The sequence below is a fragment of the Neopelma chrysocephalum genome, unplaced genomic scaffold (genome assembly GCF_003984885.1).
Source record: "Neopelma chrysocephalum unplaced genomic scaffold, ASM398488v2 Primary Assembly neopelma1_44, whole genome shotgun sequence".
Taxonomy (NCBI): Eukaryota; Metazoa; Chordata; class Aves; order Passeriformes; family Pipridae; genus Neopelma; species Neopelma chrysocephalum.
The window spans coordinates 8,519,473-8,536,898 of record NW_020897703.1 but is presented as its reverse complement, the minus strand read 5'-3'; the positions used below and the strand labels follow the sequence as shown (position 1 = coordinate 8,536,898).

At 47.0% G+C, this 17,426-nt stretch overlaps 1 protein-coding gene across 3 annotated transcripts in view; it reads left to right on the top strand.

Moving 5' to 3' along the window:
* NRP2 (neuropilin 2) overlaps positions 1-17,426 on the top strand; it is an 88,859-nt gene that overhangs the window by 38,916 nt on the left and 32,517 nt on the right. For all 3 annotated transcript variants that reach the window (XM_027678360.1, XM_027678359.1, XM_027678361.1), the window contains exons 8-12: positions 6,762-6,906; positions 7,210-7,559; positions 8,648-8,792; positions 12,071-12,187; positions 14,713-14,865. In XM_027678360.1, coding sequence (XP_027534161.1) covers positions 6,762-6,906; positions 7,210-7,559; positions 8,648-8,792; positions 12,071-12,187; positions 14,713-14,865 — 910 coding nt within the window. The remainder of the gene's footprint in view (positions 1-6,761; positions 6,907-7,209; positions 7,560-8,647; positions 8,793-12,070; positions 12,188-14,712; positions 14,866-17,426) is intronic.

Here is a 17,426-nt window from a genome sequence, read left to right as displayed (position 1 = left end):
TGGAGCAGGGCTGGTTTCAGCGCTGCTGAGCAAATTTACATCACTCCAGCAAGACCCTAAACTCTGGCTGGTCTCAATCCAAATCAATCCCATAGCCACATGAATTGCAACCATTTCAGGATTTGGCCTTGAGTCCTGTCAGGTTTTTTCTGCTCTGTTTTTTCTTTTTCATAAAAAAAGAGGAAAAAATGAACCTCTTATTTTTTACTCCTTTATTCCAGTCTAAATTCATTCCCATGTTCTGACCTCAGTTTAGCAGACACCTCCCGAGGCTGGAGGATAAGTAATTGCTTTTTGGTGCCTCGCCTACCCCTTGCATCCGGGTGACTGCCTTCCCTCCCCACCAAACAACTGTCTGCAGCTGCTGAGCTGTGGTGAGGCCAGGGCAGCGCTCGCAGGCCTGTTGCTGGTGGGCCCTGGCCCCACGTTCCCTGCCCGCATTAATCCCCACTGTTCCTGCATTAAGCAAGCTCCCAGATGTCTGTATTCAAGGCGCAGATTCCTCCCTGCGTCAGTGCGGTGCTCCGCACGGTTCAGGCTGCAACGGTGGAGTGAACCATGCCAAATAGATTTGTCAAGTCTGCCGCAGCTTGATTTGGTGCCATAAGGAGCAGGGAGGGAGGGGAAGGTGTGGACAGACAGGGACTCTCTACTTCTCTATATATGTGCAGATATATACATATATATATAGACACATACATATATATACACACATACATATATCTGCACATACACACATATATATGCACATGCACACATAGGCATATGGGGTGTATCAAACACTGCTCTGAATTTCTGCTGGCTCTGTGGGCCAAAAGCAAAGCTCTGCCATGTATAGGTGGGTCAGCTAACATTCACATCTTCATCAGGGAGCTAAAGCAAGAGGAATCCAGCGAGTGTGGGAGGGGTGGGGAGGGGATTATGCTCTCTGCAGAGGATGGGGAGCTCTGACTTCCTCTCTTATGCCCCCCGCTGCCCCTCCCTCTGGTATTTCAGATGAGAGTTGAGCCAGGGTGTTTCACTGCAAAATGTGATGGCTCACCTTTGAGTTCCCAGCTGCTGGCACTCGACAGCGAGGGAAACGGGAAAGGCAGGATGGAGCAGAGGAAAACATGATTAATATGTGCTCGCAGCAGACACGGCTGGCTGGGCTGTTTCCGTGCCAAGCGCTGCTGTGCTTCTGGGATGGGGAAGCAGTGGGAAGGCAGCCGGCAGGATTGAAACCCCATTCTCATACCCATCCCTTCCCACCCCACCTTATCCCTGCCAGGCTTTCCACCTGCCTGGCAGCCCACTCCCCACAAAGCCCAGCCCAGCACACTCCAGACCTCTCCCTGTCCTTTTCTTGGGGTGGGACCAGGGGGAGAGACCAACTGGGTGACCTGGACAAAGATGAAGAGCTGTCTCACTATGTGTCACCCGAGAGAGGAGGCAGGGAGGAGAGTGGCCACCACCCCATGTTGCCCCATACTCGCCCCTTATTACTCGCTAGCATGTCCCCACGGGACAGGGCCAAACAAACTCTGCTGCAGGAAGGCTAGTCCAGCTCTTGCCCTCCCTGTTGCATCCACCTCTGTTATCTTCCAGGCAGCGGCCCTGGTGTGCCTGCCAAGATCTTATCTAGTGGTTTGAAAATGTCTTTAGAAAACAACAACTCTTCTTGAACTCAAGGAAGGAAAAGAGCACCTGGCAGGATTTGACCTTTTGGTTTTGGCCATTTTCTTCACCTAGCAGGATTTGACCTTTTATTATTGTCCATTTTCTTCGGACAGATTCAGCTATTGAGGATTTTATCAGAAAACAAAGTGCTCATCCATTCTGATCCGCCTCCTTCTTTGTAGGTCTCAGGTTCCAGCTCCTGTGTGGTCTGAGCCAGTCTGTCTTAAAAACTGTGAAGATCAGCTCACTGAGATCATCTAGTGGGTGAGGGACTGGGGGATGGGATGGATTTCAGGATTTGGGGTGGGTTGGGACCACGACGACTTCTCTTGCTGCCTTCATTGCTCTGTGTGTAGAATGAGAGGATGCAACTGAAACATTTGCTTTCAGAACCTGTAGAAGTCAATGGATGAGAAATGGCAGCAAGATCCAGCTGTACAGTTTTCATTTCCTACTCATTTTGACTGCTTTGTACTTGTTACCAGCTAACCTTCCTAGGTGGTAGTTCGGCTGGTGGGCGCACAAAGGTTGAATTGCTGCAAAGAGCCAAATATCTCAGCTCTACATGGAGCTGGGGACATCAGAGGTGTTTGGTGCTGCCAGGCAATATTGAGGATGATTCTTTGGAGACCCTTGTCCTTCTCTTAGGAGTGTTTCTCTGTCTTTTCAGTTCTTAATCGGGTCTCCTGTATTCATTCACCTGGGGGAAGAGAGAAAAACTTTCAGTCCTGTGGGGTTTTTATTTGGAAAACTCAGGAAAAGCTTGCATGATCAGCCACAGTGCCACAAGTGCTTCTGCACAGAGACATCGTGGTGCAGAGGATTTGCCCAGAAGCATCCAGGTCCCAGCCTGCCTCTGCTGCTTTTGCAGGCAGGACAAAGACATCAGGCTTTGGGAAAGGCAGCCTTGCGCATTCACACTTGGTGCAGTACCAGGGGAGAATTACAGCCCTGGCTTTCCTAGCAAGGCTGACGCTTTGTATTTGTAGGCCTGATATCTCCTTTGCAGGCTAACACAGTGCCGCTCCTCCTGTCCCTGATGACTCCCAAATCTGAGTGGAGCCTCTCAAAGACATGGAGCTGGCAAGCCCAACCCAGCACACTGTGCCTTGCCCAGACACTGTGCTTTGTTGAATGTTGCCAAGTATCATTTTTCTTTTAACTCCTTGTTCCTGGATTTAATAAATCCAGAACTATTCACCCTCCACTTGAGCCAGAATTCTCCTACCATCAAACATGCTCCATTTTATGCCTTTCCTATCTGACAAGGAAAATAATCTCCCCTACTTTTCTCCTTCATGCTTCTCTGTCTAAATCCTGAAGCCCTAATCCTGTTAGCATGCTCTGTTCCAGGGCTCTGTCTCCACAGGAGTAACATAATCCTGCAGTAAATCTAGTGGGTCCAAAGAGACACATACATACGGACGAAGGCAGGGCTGTTGCCATCCTTGGCCTTCTCCTCTGCCTCCCTCAGCTCCTTTCTTTAGCTCCCCAAGAAATTGCACAGTGGCCAAGCAGCATAATAAATAGAGCAGGAGAGAGGTTACGCCCTCCCCCCTCCCTGATTCACTGCCTCTTCAACTTCATGGTACTTTTTGTCTCCCTGTCCTTCACTCCCTTAGCTCCAAACTGCCAGTGGCACAATTCCCATATTCACTGGAACTAATGTAGCTTCAGAATTTCCCCCATCACCCTATGACGGTTCCAGCATATCAAAAATATAACTTGTGTTGGTGTGGATCTTGCGTGTGTATCCACATGGGAAAACTTTCACAGTCCTACTCTAGTCTAGACATCATCTCCCACCACTTGCTTTCTGCAGCAAATTAATTAAGCAGGTCAGCTCTCATTGATTCTCAATTTAATTTTACGTGTAGAACTGCTGTCTGGACTAAAATGGAAGTAAACATATAGTATATGGGGAGGAGATGGGCAGCTTTTTGATGCAGTAGAGGAAGCGAGTTCCCTTGACTGTTTCATGGAAGGTGCTTTTAATTTGTTAATGGCTTTCCCATCCGTCTTCTGGCACAGTCACCCTTCAGTGTGTGTTCATGTGCATACACATGTGTGCTCTCTGCTGAGTGTATATCTATTTATCTATCTATCTCCCTAGATCACAGTCAGGTATTTTTTTTTCTGCTGGTGTAAATTACTGTGACTTCTTATACTTCGATGGCGATATGTTGATTTACACCATTCGAAGACTTGGCTCAAAATATGTGCTGAGTGGGATGGGAAGCAGATAGGACGGGAGGAATAGCAATGTTCTATTTTGGTAAGAGGGAAGAAATCTTTGCTTTCTTGGCACTCCCAATTTCACACATTTTCCTGCTAGTTCTTCCTATGCTGTGAGTGCTAATTTGAGGCAGGATGTAGAGCCTGTTCAAGTCAATGGGACTCTCTCCACGGTGTGCTGGGGCTCTGAGATCGGCATTTTCAGTGCAGAGAAACCACATGCACAGGGTCAGACCCTGGTCAGCAGCATCGGGACCTGTGGGCTCACAATGCGTTTCCACTTGGGAAGGAGGCTGAAAGACTGGGCGCACGGGAGGACCCCAGGTCTCTAACAGCACTAAGCAGATGCCCTCTGAAAATGGCCACTTTCTGTTGTGCTGAATGGGGTGCGAAGCGATGACTTGCTGTGATCAGTTGGGGCTTTTCAGAAGGAAGGTTCAATGGATCCTGCCAGTGCAGCTGATACCAGAGCTGGAAGTCACGTGCTGATTCTGCCCTTTCAGACTGGCAATCTGGAGTGTCATGGCCCAGATTCAGAGTTCATAGCTTGTTGAATGTGATCTAGCCTGAGTAAATTATCGATTTCTAAATCTAAAGCAGAATTGAGGTTGCTCTCCTTGGAAGCAAGTTGTTGGGACCAGGGTCGTCCAAGAGATGCTTTCAGCAATGCATGTGGTAGTGATAAAATTTTTTGGGCTCAGTCCTGCTTCTGCTTTCTGTCAAGCTTGACTGTACAGAAGTCAGCAACAAATTATGCTGGTGTAAATTTGGATTCTGGCCCCTGATGCTCGTATGTGTGAAGTGAGCTAAAAAAGAACAAAACTTGAAATATGTTAAATCAAAAAGAGCAGCAAACCTCGTCAGTGACTGTTAAACATGCTGGTCCATATGCAACCTTTGGCTCATGGAGTCTTCACACTGCTGATTGTAGGAAGTGAATAAAGGTTGCCAGGAGAAGACTCCGCTGGACTTCCTGCCCTTGGGCATCTGCTGGGGCCACCATTGGAGCCACCCTCTGGGACAGAGGGGCCTTTGGCTTGACCTGACATGCTGCTCCATGTGCTAAAATAGTTGCAGCAGCTCAGATAAACATTTCCTGTCCTCCAGTGTTAGGTTCAGAGGTAAGGTGTTGTGTGTCAGCTTCTGTGTTGGCATAACACTGGAGGCTTTGCTGTGGAGACTCTGTGTGTGTGTGTTGCCACAGGTTTACAAGACACACACACACAAACAGAGACACACACACAAACAGAGACACACAGACATACATTCCTGGAGCGTGTTTCACAGTAACCACTCTTCTTATAGCCCTCCTGCTGGAAAAAAAGGTTATTTGGTGTCTGCTGAGCAAGGAAAATGATGGGAAGTGGGGTCAGACAGGATAAAATAGGATATTAAAAACATATAAACCATGCTGTGTTGCTAAACGCTAGCAGCATGATATATATTCTCTAGATTAGCATTTCTGCTCATGTTCACATCAAGCCCAAATCCCAATTACCAGCCAGATTTGCAACCAAATCTCTCTGTGGGGTGGCTGCTCCCTGCCTTGAAGGAGTGCTGTTGTCTCAGGCTGGGCAGTGATGTGCAGGGTCAGCCCAGAGCTAACTGGGGTGCTGCAAACAGCTACTGTCCCTCCCTGTAAACACCCTCTGCACGCCCTGGCGTGCTGGATCCTGGGAGAAGAGCAGTAACGTGCTCTCTGCAAGCCTAGAGCCACAGGAGGCTTATAAAATGCTTCTTAACTGCTATTTAAGGCAAGAGGCCAGGATACTGCCTCACCCCCTTCTTCTGTCCTGGATCACAGGGATCTGCAGTTGAATCGTTTGACTCTTGCCTCCAACAGGAGACTGGTGCCAGAGATTACACTCTCCTGCTTTCCTCTGAGATAAACTTAGTGGGAGTTCCTGTGCTTAGCACGCATATGCGTGGTAGGAGCCTGCAGAAGAACCCAGCCAATATCTCACTGTGGATGTGGCTCCTGGCTGAGGCTGGAGGATGCTCTAGCCCAGTCCTGAAGAGCCCGCGTGCTTGGAGGGAAAGCCAGCAATGCCTGCAGCCTCAGTCTGTGAGCTCTAGAGCTTTATGCTGGGGCAGAGAAAGGGTTGAAAATTACCCTTGGGTTGAGTATTCCCTTTTCTTCCCTGCTATGGCTTTGCAGCCTGAAACAGAAACACAAGTATGCAGTCCTTGTCCAGCCTATTAAAAAAATGGGCAGAAGGAATGGATCTAACATCCATCTGGTAGTTATTGATTATGGCCATCTGGTAAGGCAGCAGCCTTTTCATACTGTGTGGGATCATAAACTCTCCCGAAAAGCTGTCTCTGTGTGGCGGGCTGTCTCCGTGTGGCAGGGTGCATGTGTGCAGGAGAGGCAGAGGCGAGGGGCTGGCTGAGGCAGCAGCTTGTCACCCCAGGCAGAGGTGGCATCCTCCCTGCTCACATCACTGCTTTCAAGTGATATTTTGTGGTGGAGCTCAGTGCAAGGATGTGTCAGGATGTCAGCCTGTTCACCTGTGGAGGGGAGGCAAGATCTCACATAGCATTTGGGGACACCTGGTCATTTGTCTTGGACCAGCTCTAGGTTTGGGGGCAAGCTCGAAGCAGCTGAGGACTCATAGTCCAAGGTGCCTTGGGGTGCTGTAAGAGGCTGTGGGGCAGCAAGCTCTCCAGTGTCCTGCCTGATAGGTGAGTCCATCCATCATGCTGTCCTGCCAGTGGCTCAGATCTCCCTGCCACCCCCTGGGTGCTTGCCCTGGTTGGAGTCTGTCCCCAACCAGAAGGCCTCTCCTTGGTTTTCCCTGATTGGATTATTTTGACTGCTGATCTGGTGAGGATGTAACAGTATTTGTGCCTCCTCTCCCTTGCAGACATTTCAGGCCAACGAGGATGCCACAGAGGTGGTTCTCAACAAGATCCACAGCCCGCTGCTCACACGCTTCGTGCGCATCCGTCCCCAGACCTGGCACAACGGCATCGCCCTGAGGCTGGAGCTGTATGGCTGCCGCATCACTGGTGAGGGTTCCTTCCTCCCCTTGGCCTCAGCCCTCCTCTCTGTCTCTACAACAGCCTGTCCTGCGATTCTGTCCCTTGCTACTGTCATGGCTGCTTGAGGTGGGAATGGTGACACTTTGAGCACCATGGGAGCACCCATGACATGGGATGCGCTTGGAGGGACAGGCACCCAGGTCCCAGATGCAAAGGGGGAAATTCCCAGTGTTGGTGTTGGTTTAGTGTCCAGAGCTTAAAGCTGTGGAGGGAACCACAAGCATCTCCCTTCAGCTACTCTGACTGTTCATGTCCTTTCCTTCCCTGCAGATTCACCCTGCTCCAACTTGCTGGGAATGCTTTCTGGCCTCATTCCTGACTCGCAGATCTCTGCCTCTTCCATCAGAGGCTACGACTGGTCTCCCAGCATGGCTCGCCTGGTGAGCAGCCGCTCAGGCTGGTTTCCTCGTGTCCCCCAAGCCCAGCCTGGGGAGGAGTGGCTGCAGGTGGACCTTGGTGTACCAAAGAATATCAAAGGCGTCATTATTCAGGGGGCTCGTGGAGGGGACAGTGTGACCACCACCGAGTCCCGCTCCTTTGTGAAGAAGTTTAAGGTGGCCTACAGCATGAATGGAAAGGACTGGGACTTCATCCAGGACCCCAAAACAATGCAAGCCAAGGTAGGCATTGTCTGGTGCAGCTACAAAACAGGATATGTTTCTGACTAGCTTCAATCTGCCTGATAGGGTATTGGGAAATAGGCTGTCCACTCCCACAGAGTTTGGGAGTTTGGGTTGTCACCATGAAATCCCAGGTTGTATCCCCTGGTGCTGCTCCCCCTCTGTCCTAGAGGCTGTAGGTTCCACCTTTCCCCAGGGATGACAATTTTCATTTCCTTTTGTGGACCAGGCATGGGGATGTGGACATCACCTTCTGGTTCTCCCAGCTCCTGCAGGTCAGAGCCTACAAGATGGTGTGTTCAATTATGTTTGACACTAATTATGTATTTTAAGAGGAAAGTTGTGGTTGTCATGCTGCGCACCTCTAAAAGAGGAAGATGAATCACAACTTCTCTTTGGGAAATTTGCTGTATCTGAAATCTCTCTGCCACACTGATGTGACCCTGAAATTCCCCATATTTTTCCTATATCATTGGAATTCCCCATAATCTTTTTGCTTAGTGGTATGGGAGTGGTAGGGGGCCTGAGGAATAAATGAATTCTCTGCTACTGCCTGTTCTGTTTTTATGCAAACTCATCTGCTTAAAATTTGGGTAAATTTTAATTTTTCCGGATCCTACAAATGAGGGCTGATGCTATCTATAGTCCTCTGTTTATTTCCCACAGACTTTAGTTCGTGCATGTGAGCTGAAAAGCAGCAGTACTTGGACTGTGAAGAAAATGAAGCATTTACACTATCTTAGAACATGCAGTAGCTTCTTTATTTACCAAGGAATGAATCTGATCTCATTCATATGTGAAGTTAGTGGATATTCCCCAGACTTCCCCTGCATGGATTAGATCAGAATCTGACCCTTGGATTCTGAGCAGAGGCCAGGAGAGGTTGTGCAAGTTTCTTAGAAATAGCCTGTCTTGTCCTCTTGAAACCGAGAAGAAACAGCCCAATTTCTGCTCATCTGGGCTCGATGGCCTGGAGTTGGACAGCCAAACTGTTTCAAACTGTGGCTACGTCCTGCCAGACGCAAAATATCAGGTCTGATTGAGAGCATGTGAGAAGCACACATCTCTTGCCTTTTCTCTCTCTGTAGCTTTTTGAAGGCAACATCCACTATGATATCCCTGAAGTCCGAAGGTTTGACCCTGTTCCTGCACAGTACATCCGAGTGCACCCAGAGAGGTGGTCCCCAGCGGGAATAGGAATGCGTCTGGAGGTGCTGGGCTGTGACTGGACAGGTAGGAACCCCTACGCCTCTGCCCACTGGCTGCACTGGGGCCACGTCAGGCACTAAACCAGCAAGGTGCAAACTTAAGGTTATTTCTCTTCCCTTTTGCAGACAAGGCTGGGGATTTAACTCTATGCCATCTCTAAGACCAGGGAAGTTTGTTCACTTTTGACTACCTGTTTTTCACACATGGTATGCCTTGCAGCCACCATTGTTTTAATACAGAGATGAAAACTGTCTAACATACTCACTGGGATCAGTAGAGGTTGTGCCTCTAACCCTCTGAGGCTCAGTGGTGATGATTGCTCCATAGTTTCATCCCCAAAAGCAAAAAATGCACCCAATGGGTGATTTGGTCTGATGTTAACTTTTCAGTGCCAGGGGCTAGTTGACCCCTTTTTTAATCTATTTTATTTTTTAATAATCTGCTTAAATCTGAATCTGGTCTCCAGATGTCAGTGATAAAGAGGTATGATTTCCATTTTATAAACACATCTGTAGAAGGCATTTTCTTGTAAGAATTCCCATTCTAGGAAGTTTAAAAGGCACAGAGCTTTTGTGGAGCCTTTACCATTTCGTCCTGTGATGTGCCGCGAGATGCATTACAATCTCTTAAAGCAAATCACACAACACGCATACACTATGAATAATGATAGTTTGTCACTTTTGAAGTCAGTGGTAAATATCCTCCTGGACTGGGATTTCATTGTAAATTATCTAAACTTTAAATCAAGATTAGATCTTACAACATCTTAAATCTTACAACATCTTAGGAAGTTGTGGGAGAAGTAGGTGCCATGGTTTTCATGCAAGCAACACCAGCTGAGGCTCTGTGAAGAAGTGATTGGGCAGCTCCCACATTGCTGCTTCCTGAAGCTTCCAGGAGTCTCCAGCTGCCAGATCTCTGCAGACTATTGCTGGCTAGTGCATCACAGCACTGCATCACTGGCATAAAGGGATGCAGTCACACAAGACTTCCAACCATGTGTTTGTCAGCCCTTCCACTGCATTCCTCCAAATTAGAGAATAAGAAGGGTTTGTCATCCTCAACTTCTTGTGCTGTTTTTGGTCCAAATTCTCTATTACATCATGTCCACACTCAGTTTCAATATCAGTAGCAACAGCCCGTGTTTTTTCCAGGCAGGGTTCTTTACGGTCATTTCCCAGTCTGGGTAATAATTTGCACATTGTAATGTTTAAAACTCAACTGCCAAATCACAAATATCCATAGCTTTATTAATCTACAGGCTTTGTAATCAGAGCAGGGCTTGTAATCTTGTGGATTCACCGTGTCATCAAAAGCATTTATATCCCTGATGCATCCTGGGGAGCAGAGATAGCCCATGGCATTATCTGCATGCTTAATCCAGGCTGGCTACATGCAGCAGCCCTTGACAACAGCAAGATACAGTCCTCCTTTGCTGGGAGGACCCAGGCATGTTACAGAACTGGCTGCAAAAACCCAGGCAGTCACACTTGCCTGGGAACAAGATTAAGAGATGGATTAAAACAAGCTGATTAAAAATATTTTCAAGTTAGGGTCTAAGCCCATGTGCACCCCACCCAGTTGTTTCTATTTCTTATCAGCAATAAACATCTTAATTACTGAGTTAAACAGGTAACAGCCACAACTGGGCTCAAAACTAGTTGGCTAGTAACTCAATAATTGGGAAGCAGGCAGTCAGCAATTGGCTTCTTTCAAAGACCTGCCAAAATTTTTCCTCAGAAGAGTGGAGAATGATGAATGTTCACTTGCAGCTGGATTTCTCTCCTTTGAAGTTCCAAACATCTGGTTTCAATTGCTCAGTGACTTTGCATTTTGATTAGCAGTTACCACCAGTCACACAGACACTTGCAGGGCCAGGGAGGGAGAGAAAGCGAGCAAGCGAGACCTCTCTTTTTCACTTTCCATTTCACACATGACGCTGTCCTGCCTGCTATTTTCATTATCTCTTGTAACCATCGTGTTGCGGCTCTGCCATGGTAACTGATTTTTCAAGATATATTTCTGCGGCTTGTCCAGGGCAATGCAACACTGTTGATTTACATCCGCTCAGCATCTGTGTCCCATATGGGACTTGGCTTTCAAGGTCCTTCCACATTGTCACATTTCAGCCATAAATCTCAATATACAGGAACAACAATCTAAAAAAATGTACCAGCTCTAAATAACTCTCAGCTTTTGATATGTTGCCTTCACCTGCTGCTTTTTCTTTTCTTTTCTTTTTTTATGACATTTTTCTGTGCCTGGCTGCTTGCAATTTGCTTCTTGGTTGCATTTGGAGTTTTATGGGGTTGTAACAAATTTGAACTTACAAATTAAAAGACTTTGAGGTTATTTGGTATTTTATCCTGAACAAAAGACAGCCACTGGGAAAAAAAAAAGATAAAAAAAAACCACTGAGAGTTTATGTACAACATGTTTAATAACAGGAAAATAAAAGGGCTGAAAGGAGCCTATGGAAAATATTCAATGTATTTAGCCATTTCCTCCTGCTTATGGCTTTATTAAATGATATCCTGAAGGGTGCCGACAAAGAAACACAATCACACAGCAAAGCTGCCTCTTTTTAAAAGTGGAAAGAATCAAGCCTGCTGTATTCCACTTAATGCACCCATAAAAGGAGGGTTTGCTGGAACCTAATGTCATTTACTGTTGATCTTAATATCCTTCTCTTTCGTGCTTAAATTTCCCCTGACACCTGCTTGGAGGTTGTTTCACATGGGCCACATTGGAGAAAGGGAAATTGGACAGAGACCCTTTGAAGGCATAGTCAGGAGCCTAAAGTGTGAAACCAGATGCTTTCTGCTGTGAGCCAGAGCGCACTAGGGGATCCTCTGGGTCCGTTTGCGGTTACATCATTTGTGGGTTTGAGTGACTTGTTCTGTAAATTGGCACAATTGTTGGGAATGTTGTGTGTGTTTTTTTTAACGTGTCATATGCCTTTATGAAAGAAAAAGATGTTCTGCCTGTGATCTCACTTATCCAGTAATGACAGCTTAGTGGATTGCCAACACCAGTGTAGATTGTAGATTAAAAAATTAAGAGAAAAAGTAGTGTGTCCAACAGGAACTCCAAATCCATAGAACTCCCATATGGAAACAGACAGTTCACTTGAAGTTCAAACCATGCTGACATTTGTAGCACGTGGAAATTTCATGGTATTTTTGTTTTATCTTTTCCTGCCATTTTAAGAACATGAGAAAAAGATTATTTCCCTTGTTTCATACTTCCTGGGCCTCTTGTACTGTCTGTTGCAAACAGCATCTCTACTGCTTTTTTTTCAGATGTAAAGCCCACTGCAGAGACATTGGTGCCCACTTTGAAGAGCGAAGAGACCACCACCCCATACCCAACTGATGAAGATGCAACTGAGTGTGGTGATAGCTGTGGAGATATGGAGGGTATGTATCAGAGCAGCACATCTTTATCTCAATAAGTGATGGGTTAAGAGCTAAGCAAATACTCTTATCTTCCTATAAGCTCTTATACATAGGGCTGATTCCTGGAAAGCTTAGAGTAATATTATTAGTGATAGGCCAGGATAAAAAAAAAAACAACAAACCAACCCATATACAAAACCTGCCAAAATCTGATAAGTTATATCAAGGAAGGATGGAAGAGCAAGAGATAGCAACTAATTGTGTCCCTACGGCACAAGACACAAAGAGCTGCTCTCCCAGCCTCCTTACATGACCTGAAGAAACTCACTTAGAGCCACCTGCATTCCAGATCCCCTTGGCTGGATGTCATAAATTCAGAAGGTGATTCAGAGGAGAGATTCAGACTGCCTGGAATGCAGGGCTCCTTTGCAGAAGTCACAACTGTGGGAGTAAATCACAATGTTTATCGAAGACTGATGTCCTGAACACTTATCTGTGTAAGGATCATTTTCCCTAATATCAGTGGCTTAAAAGGTAGGAGGACAGCCTGGGCTCCTTGTGCAGGCAGCAGAGAGAGGAACACTAACACTCCAGGCAGGATTTCATCCGCACAGTCTTAGATGGCTGTCAGATGTACAGGAAATGGTTTGGTATCTGTGGCACTTGCCTGCTTCTTCTGACTATGGAAGAGGCCAAATGTTAGTTTAGACTACATGCTGTGCTTGATAAGAGCCAGTGCTTGGAGAGGCTAATCTTCTCTGCCTCAGATCCCTACCTGTACAAGCAGACATCATATTCTTCTGCTCCTTGCAAGGGCACTGTGAGCATCTAAAGCTTGTGAAATGCCCAGATGAAGAGAAGAGGGCTTGGCAGAGCTGAGCAAGGTTAGTTGTACAGTGCAGCATGCAGGAGATGCAGTCCCCTGGGCACTACAGCAGAGCCTGGGCCTCAGCACTTGGAGCATTTACACAAGGACTTCAACAAGAATCTCACAAACTATCCTTTGAGATAGCTCCTAGGACTTCTGTCACTTCAGCTTTCAGTCCCAGAGGAAAAATTAATGGGTTTTTAAATAAATAAATTTTAAAAAGAACATTAATTGGCTTTTTCACACCTCCCATGGGGATTCTGCATTCTGGAAATGCAGAAGTAGCTCAAAGGGCCTGATTCTCATTGCTTTGCCTCAGTGATAAGCCTGTGCAACCCTGCAACCGTTGAGGCACTTGGAAAACCGCTGAAAGGAAATTTAGGCCAGTAATAGTCTCTGCAACAACAAGATTCCTGGGTGCAGTCCAGGGCAAGAGAGCAAGCAGAGTATGCTGTGGAGCGTGGAACCAGCCTCCCTGCCAGCTTCCCTCAGATTTAGCAACAATTTTCATTCTCATACTTCATGAAACAATGAGTGTGTTTCTCTGGACAATCAGATTTATGACAGCCAAACAGAAACAATGCTACTCTCCAGGGTATGAGAGATTGGAATAAAAGGATCCATGATCTCCATTGTTTTATTTTGGAGTGGGAGCATATAAAAAAAAAGCCCTCTGCCCCTTGCAGCAAAGTTCCCTTGATGGCTATCACTGGAGTCACTCACCTCCTTCTGGCTATCTCTCGCTTTGTGGGCACTGTGATTTAAAACTTCCTCTTTGCTCAGGAAAAACCTGGCCTATAATTAGGCTCAGACGTGCATGTCCGCTGAGTGCTTGGGATGGATTCAGGCCATTTCTGGAGCCTCCATGCCTTATGACTGCTTCCCTCAACCAAAGCTGGCTCACTGTTATATGCAGCCCCTGGCATGTGCCCGCCTGCCCACAGCCCTGTCTCTGCAGGAAAGCTCTCCAGAGCTTTCAAAGCTGTTGTCACAGGGGAATTAGCTCTGCTTCTGTTTCACAGATGAGAAGTTAAATGACTCTCCCAAAGACCATGTGGTGAGTCCATAGCAGAGCTAGAAATAGAGGCTGTCTCCTTTCACTCAGGATCCAAAAGCTTGAGCTCATGGTGGCCCTACATTTTCCCTGGTAGCATTTCCACAAGAAGGTAGGAAGCGGTGAGTGACAGCTCTCCACATTGACAGACAGCTCCCGTCTGGTGCAAGTGGCTAGATCTGTCACTCAGGAGCTGGGTTTCTGGAGCACTTGAGATTTTCCTTTTGGAGTCAGAGCAGGAACTGCTGAGCATGGGGCACTCAGGAAGCACTCTTCCCTGACATTTAAAAAGGCATTTAATATTGACCACTTTAGGGGATGAAGAGAAGGTGCTTAGATTAGAGTCTGGAGGCATTTGGTACTTGCTTTTATATTTGCTTAGTTTGGTGGATTAGCCACAGGACGTGGTGTGAACATTTTGATGATGCAGAACTTAAGGCTGATCCTTGAAGCTGAGGAAGTGTGAGATAGGTTAAAAGCATCAGTATGAGTGAGATTTCATGCTTTCTTTGATATTGATGGCTTGCGAGCTATTTTAGTTTTCAGTTGGTTTTCAATAGCAACCCTTCATGGGTAGGTCATTTTTTAATCCAACTTTATTTTGCTTCTCTTTCTTTTTATAAGATTTCCAGCTCCCTGCAAACTTTAACTGCAACTTCGATCTTCCTGAAGACCTCTGTGGCTGGTCACACGACTTGGCAACCGGTTATACGTGGTCTTTTCAGCCTACAAGCACCTGGATTGGCAACTCTGACCCAAGCCCTGAGACTGTGCCTGGTAAGATGGTTAATACCAAAGCAGGGAAGAGGGAGTTGATGGGGCTTTCTCCACGTGAACAGTATACATGATTATTGCACAGCTATCATAAGTTTTGAAGGCTGTGCAGAGCTGAACATTTTCTTTTATGGAAGCTTTCAGCTTGCTGTATGGTTCATGATTTATTTATAGGACTGTGACCACTGACACTGAATGATTCTAACTGTCCTCTTGAGATAGCCTTGAATCCAACAGTGGGTTTTGAACCCCCTGTGACTGTGAAGGTTAGCTCAGGCTTTCTTCCACATCCTTGCCCAAATGTCCTCTGTAGGATCCAATGCTTTTTCCCCAGAATGCACTTCTTCCTCCCATATGTTACTCAGATTGCCTATAGTCTTCAGATATTCTGCACTCTGGGCTTGCATAGGCTAGATTTCAGTCTCCTCCAAGTGAAGGATTAGCTAAGCCCTAAGAATGCTGAAAATGCCATCTTCTTGCTGTTTGACTTTTTTTCTCTTCCATGCTTTGGAAGCAGAAGATTTTCATGAGTGTGGCAGAGCCTGATTTATGGAGGACCTCACTGAGGTGTGCTGGCATGGGTTGGAAGGGAGCCTGCCTCTGGCAATGTGGTTGATAGATCAAGTTCTTCAGCTTCACATCTTGGAACTCACCCTGGGACTAGTGCACTTTCCTTATCCCTCATTGACTTTGTGGCATGGTTGTCTTGAAGAACATTTGCCAGTTTCCTTATAACAGTAGACTGCATCACTGTAGCATCACTTCACTATCAGTCACTGCCCGTGAAACTCAAGACTCCCCCCAGGGGAGCTGGCTGATCTTACCTGTCTTCAGCTCTGCCCTGATGCCCGGTGATTCCAGTGTCTGCATGTCATGCTCCCAGGGAGCCGTGCATGCTGTGGGCTCCTCCTCGCCCTCCCCTTGGTAAGGTTGAGTCTCGAGATGCAAACATTCAGGCGAACCTGTTAGCCACCTGGCAGAGTCGCTGGCCAGATTGGCAGTGCCGCCAGCCAGTTGGAAAGCCATGCAGCCAACACCTGGTAGGCAGTGCTAAAGAGGAAAATATGTATTCCAGAAACATATGGGAAGAGGAGAATCTGCTACATCTCCACACACAAATCACCCCCACACAAATGCACACATCATTTCTCTCTTCAGCTCCTGAGGTGCTCAGCTTTTTTCTAAGAGACACGGTAATGCTGTAAGTGCAGCCCATATGGACATCTGACGAATTCTTTGGCGTGACATAGGGACACAGTGTCTGCTATGGAGAAAAATATTTTCATATTTCAAGTGTTTATCTCTTCAGCATTTGAGTGCTTTAGAAGATTAATATCTGGAGCTCAGTGGAGCCTCAGGCAATAGGAGAGAACACTTACAGCCAGCCCCAGACTTAATAACCCTCCCCATCTCATTCTCTGTAATAATGTTTAATTAATATAAGTCTCCTGCAAGTAGGATAAAAATTACTTATTTTTATAACTCAGACTCAATTTTTCATTTCATTTCCTCTCCCCCGAGTCTCCCTACAATTAGTTGGCCATAGTTTCTTAGAAGACTCTGTTGTAGCCCAGGAGAGGCTGGTGCTGCCTCAGACAGCTCAGCGTGCAGTTCTGTTTTTTACACTTCTTCTACTCTCTCTCCTTTTTCTCAGTTATGAATTGCAAGGTCTCATCGCTGGGGCTGGGGCACGTTGTCCTGCTGAGTTCAGTAATCTGTTTTTGTGTGAGTGTGGAGAGCTCTCCCTTACAGTGCTGTGCAGAGTCAGGCAGCAAAGCACTGTCGAAGTGCAGGCAGGCACTCAGGCACTGCGGGCAAGTCGGGCTGTACAGGCAGAGGAAGGGGACGAGGTAGTGGCTCCAGGGGGCTGAAGTGATTTGCTCGTATCAGCAGAGGAAGTCAGCAGCAGACACCAGGCACAGGCTGGGCAGTTGTCATTGGTGCTGCCATGGGATCTGCCTCCTGGCTGGGTTGGGCAGGGCTGTGCCCTCCTGGCATCTGTGCCACTACCTTGCCCACGCAGCACAGGGCTGCAGAGGGGTTGGAATACAAAAGTGTCACTGCCATGCCTCTCTTTGGTCCTGCTCTTAGAAATTAAGAAGGCATGACACAAAAGGAAGCAACTATTTGCCTTTTTCCTCCCCGCGCAGCTTTTAAAAGCAACTCTAGAAACATGAAAAAGAAGCAATGCCAGCTCCTCGGTGGGGACAGAATCAAAGCATTGTTTGGTTCACACTCCCCTATTCTTCCCCTGCCTTTCCCTCGTGCTCCCTCCAGCACTTTGTTTCTACTTAGAAAATTCATGCTCAGACTCCAGGGAGCAAGGAATGAAAAGCTGTTGTTCGGGGTGGTCTTTACTTATGAATTCCCCACCCTGGGGTGAGCAGTTGGGTGAAGGAGAGCAGCTGTGCTTGGTTAGAGACAGGGCAAAAGCTAATGGGAACTCAAAGCTGCTGGAGCCCAATTTACCCTGATTTAAAGGTGCTGGCCCAGGCTAGAGGCCTGGCTGCTCCACGGTAGCAAGGAAGTGTGCTGTGCCTTTAAGAGCCATGTGGAATGTGTTT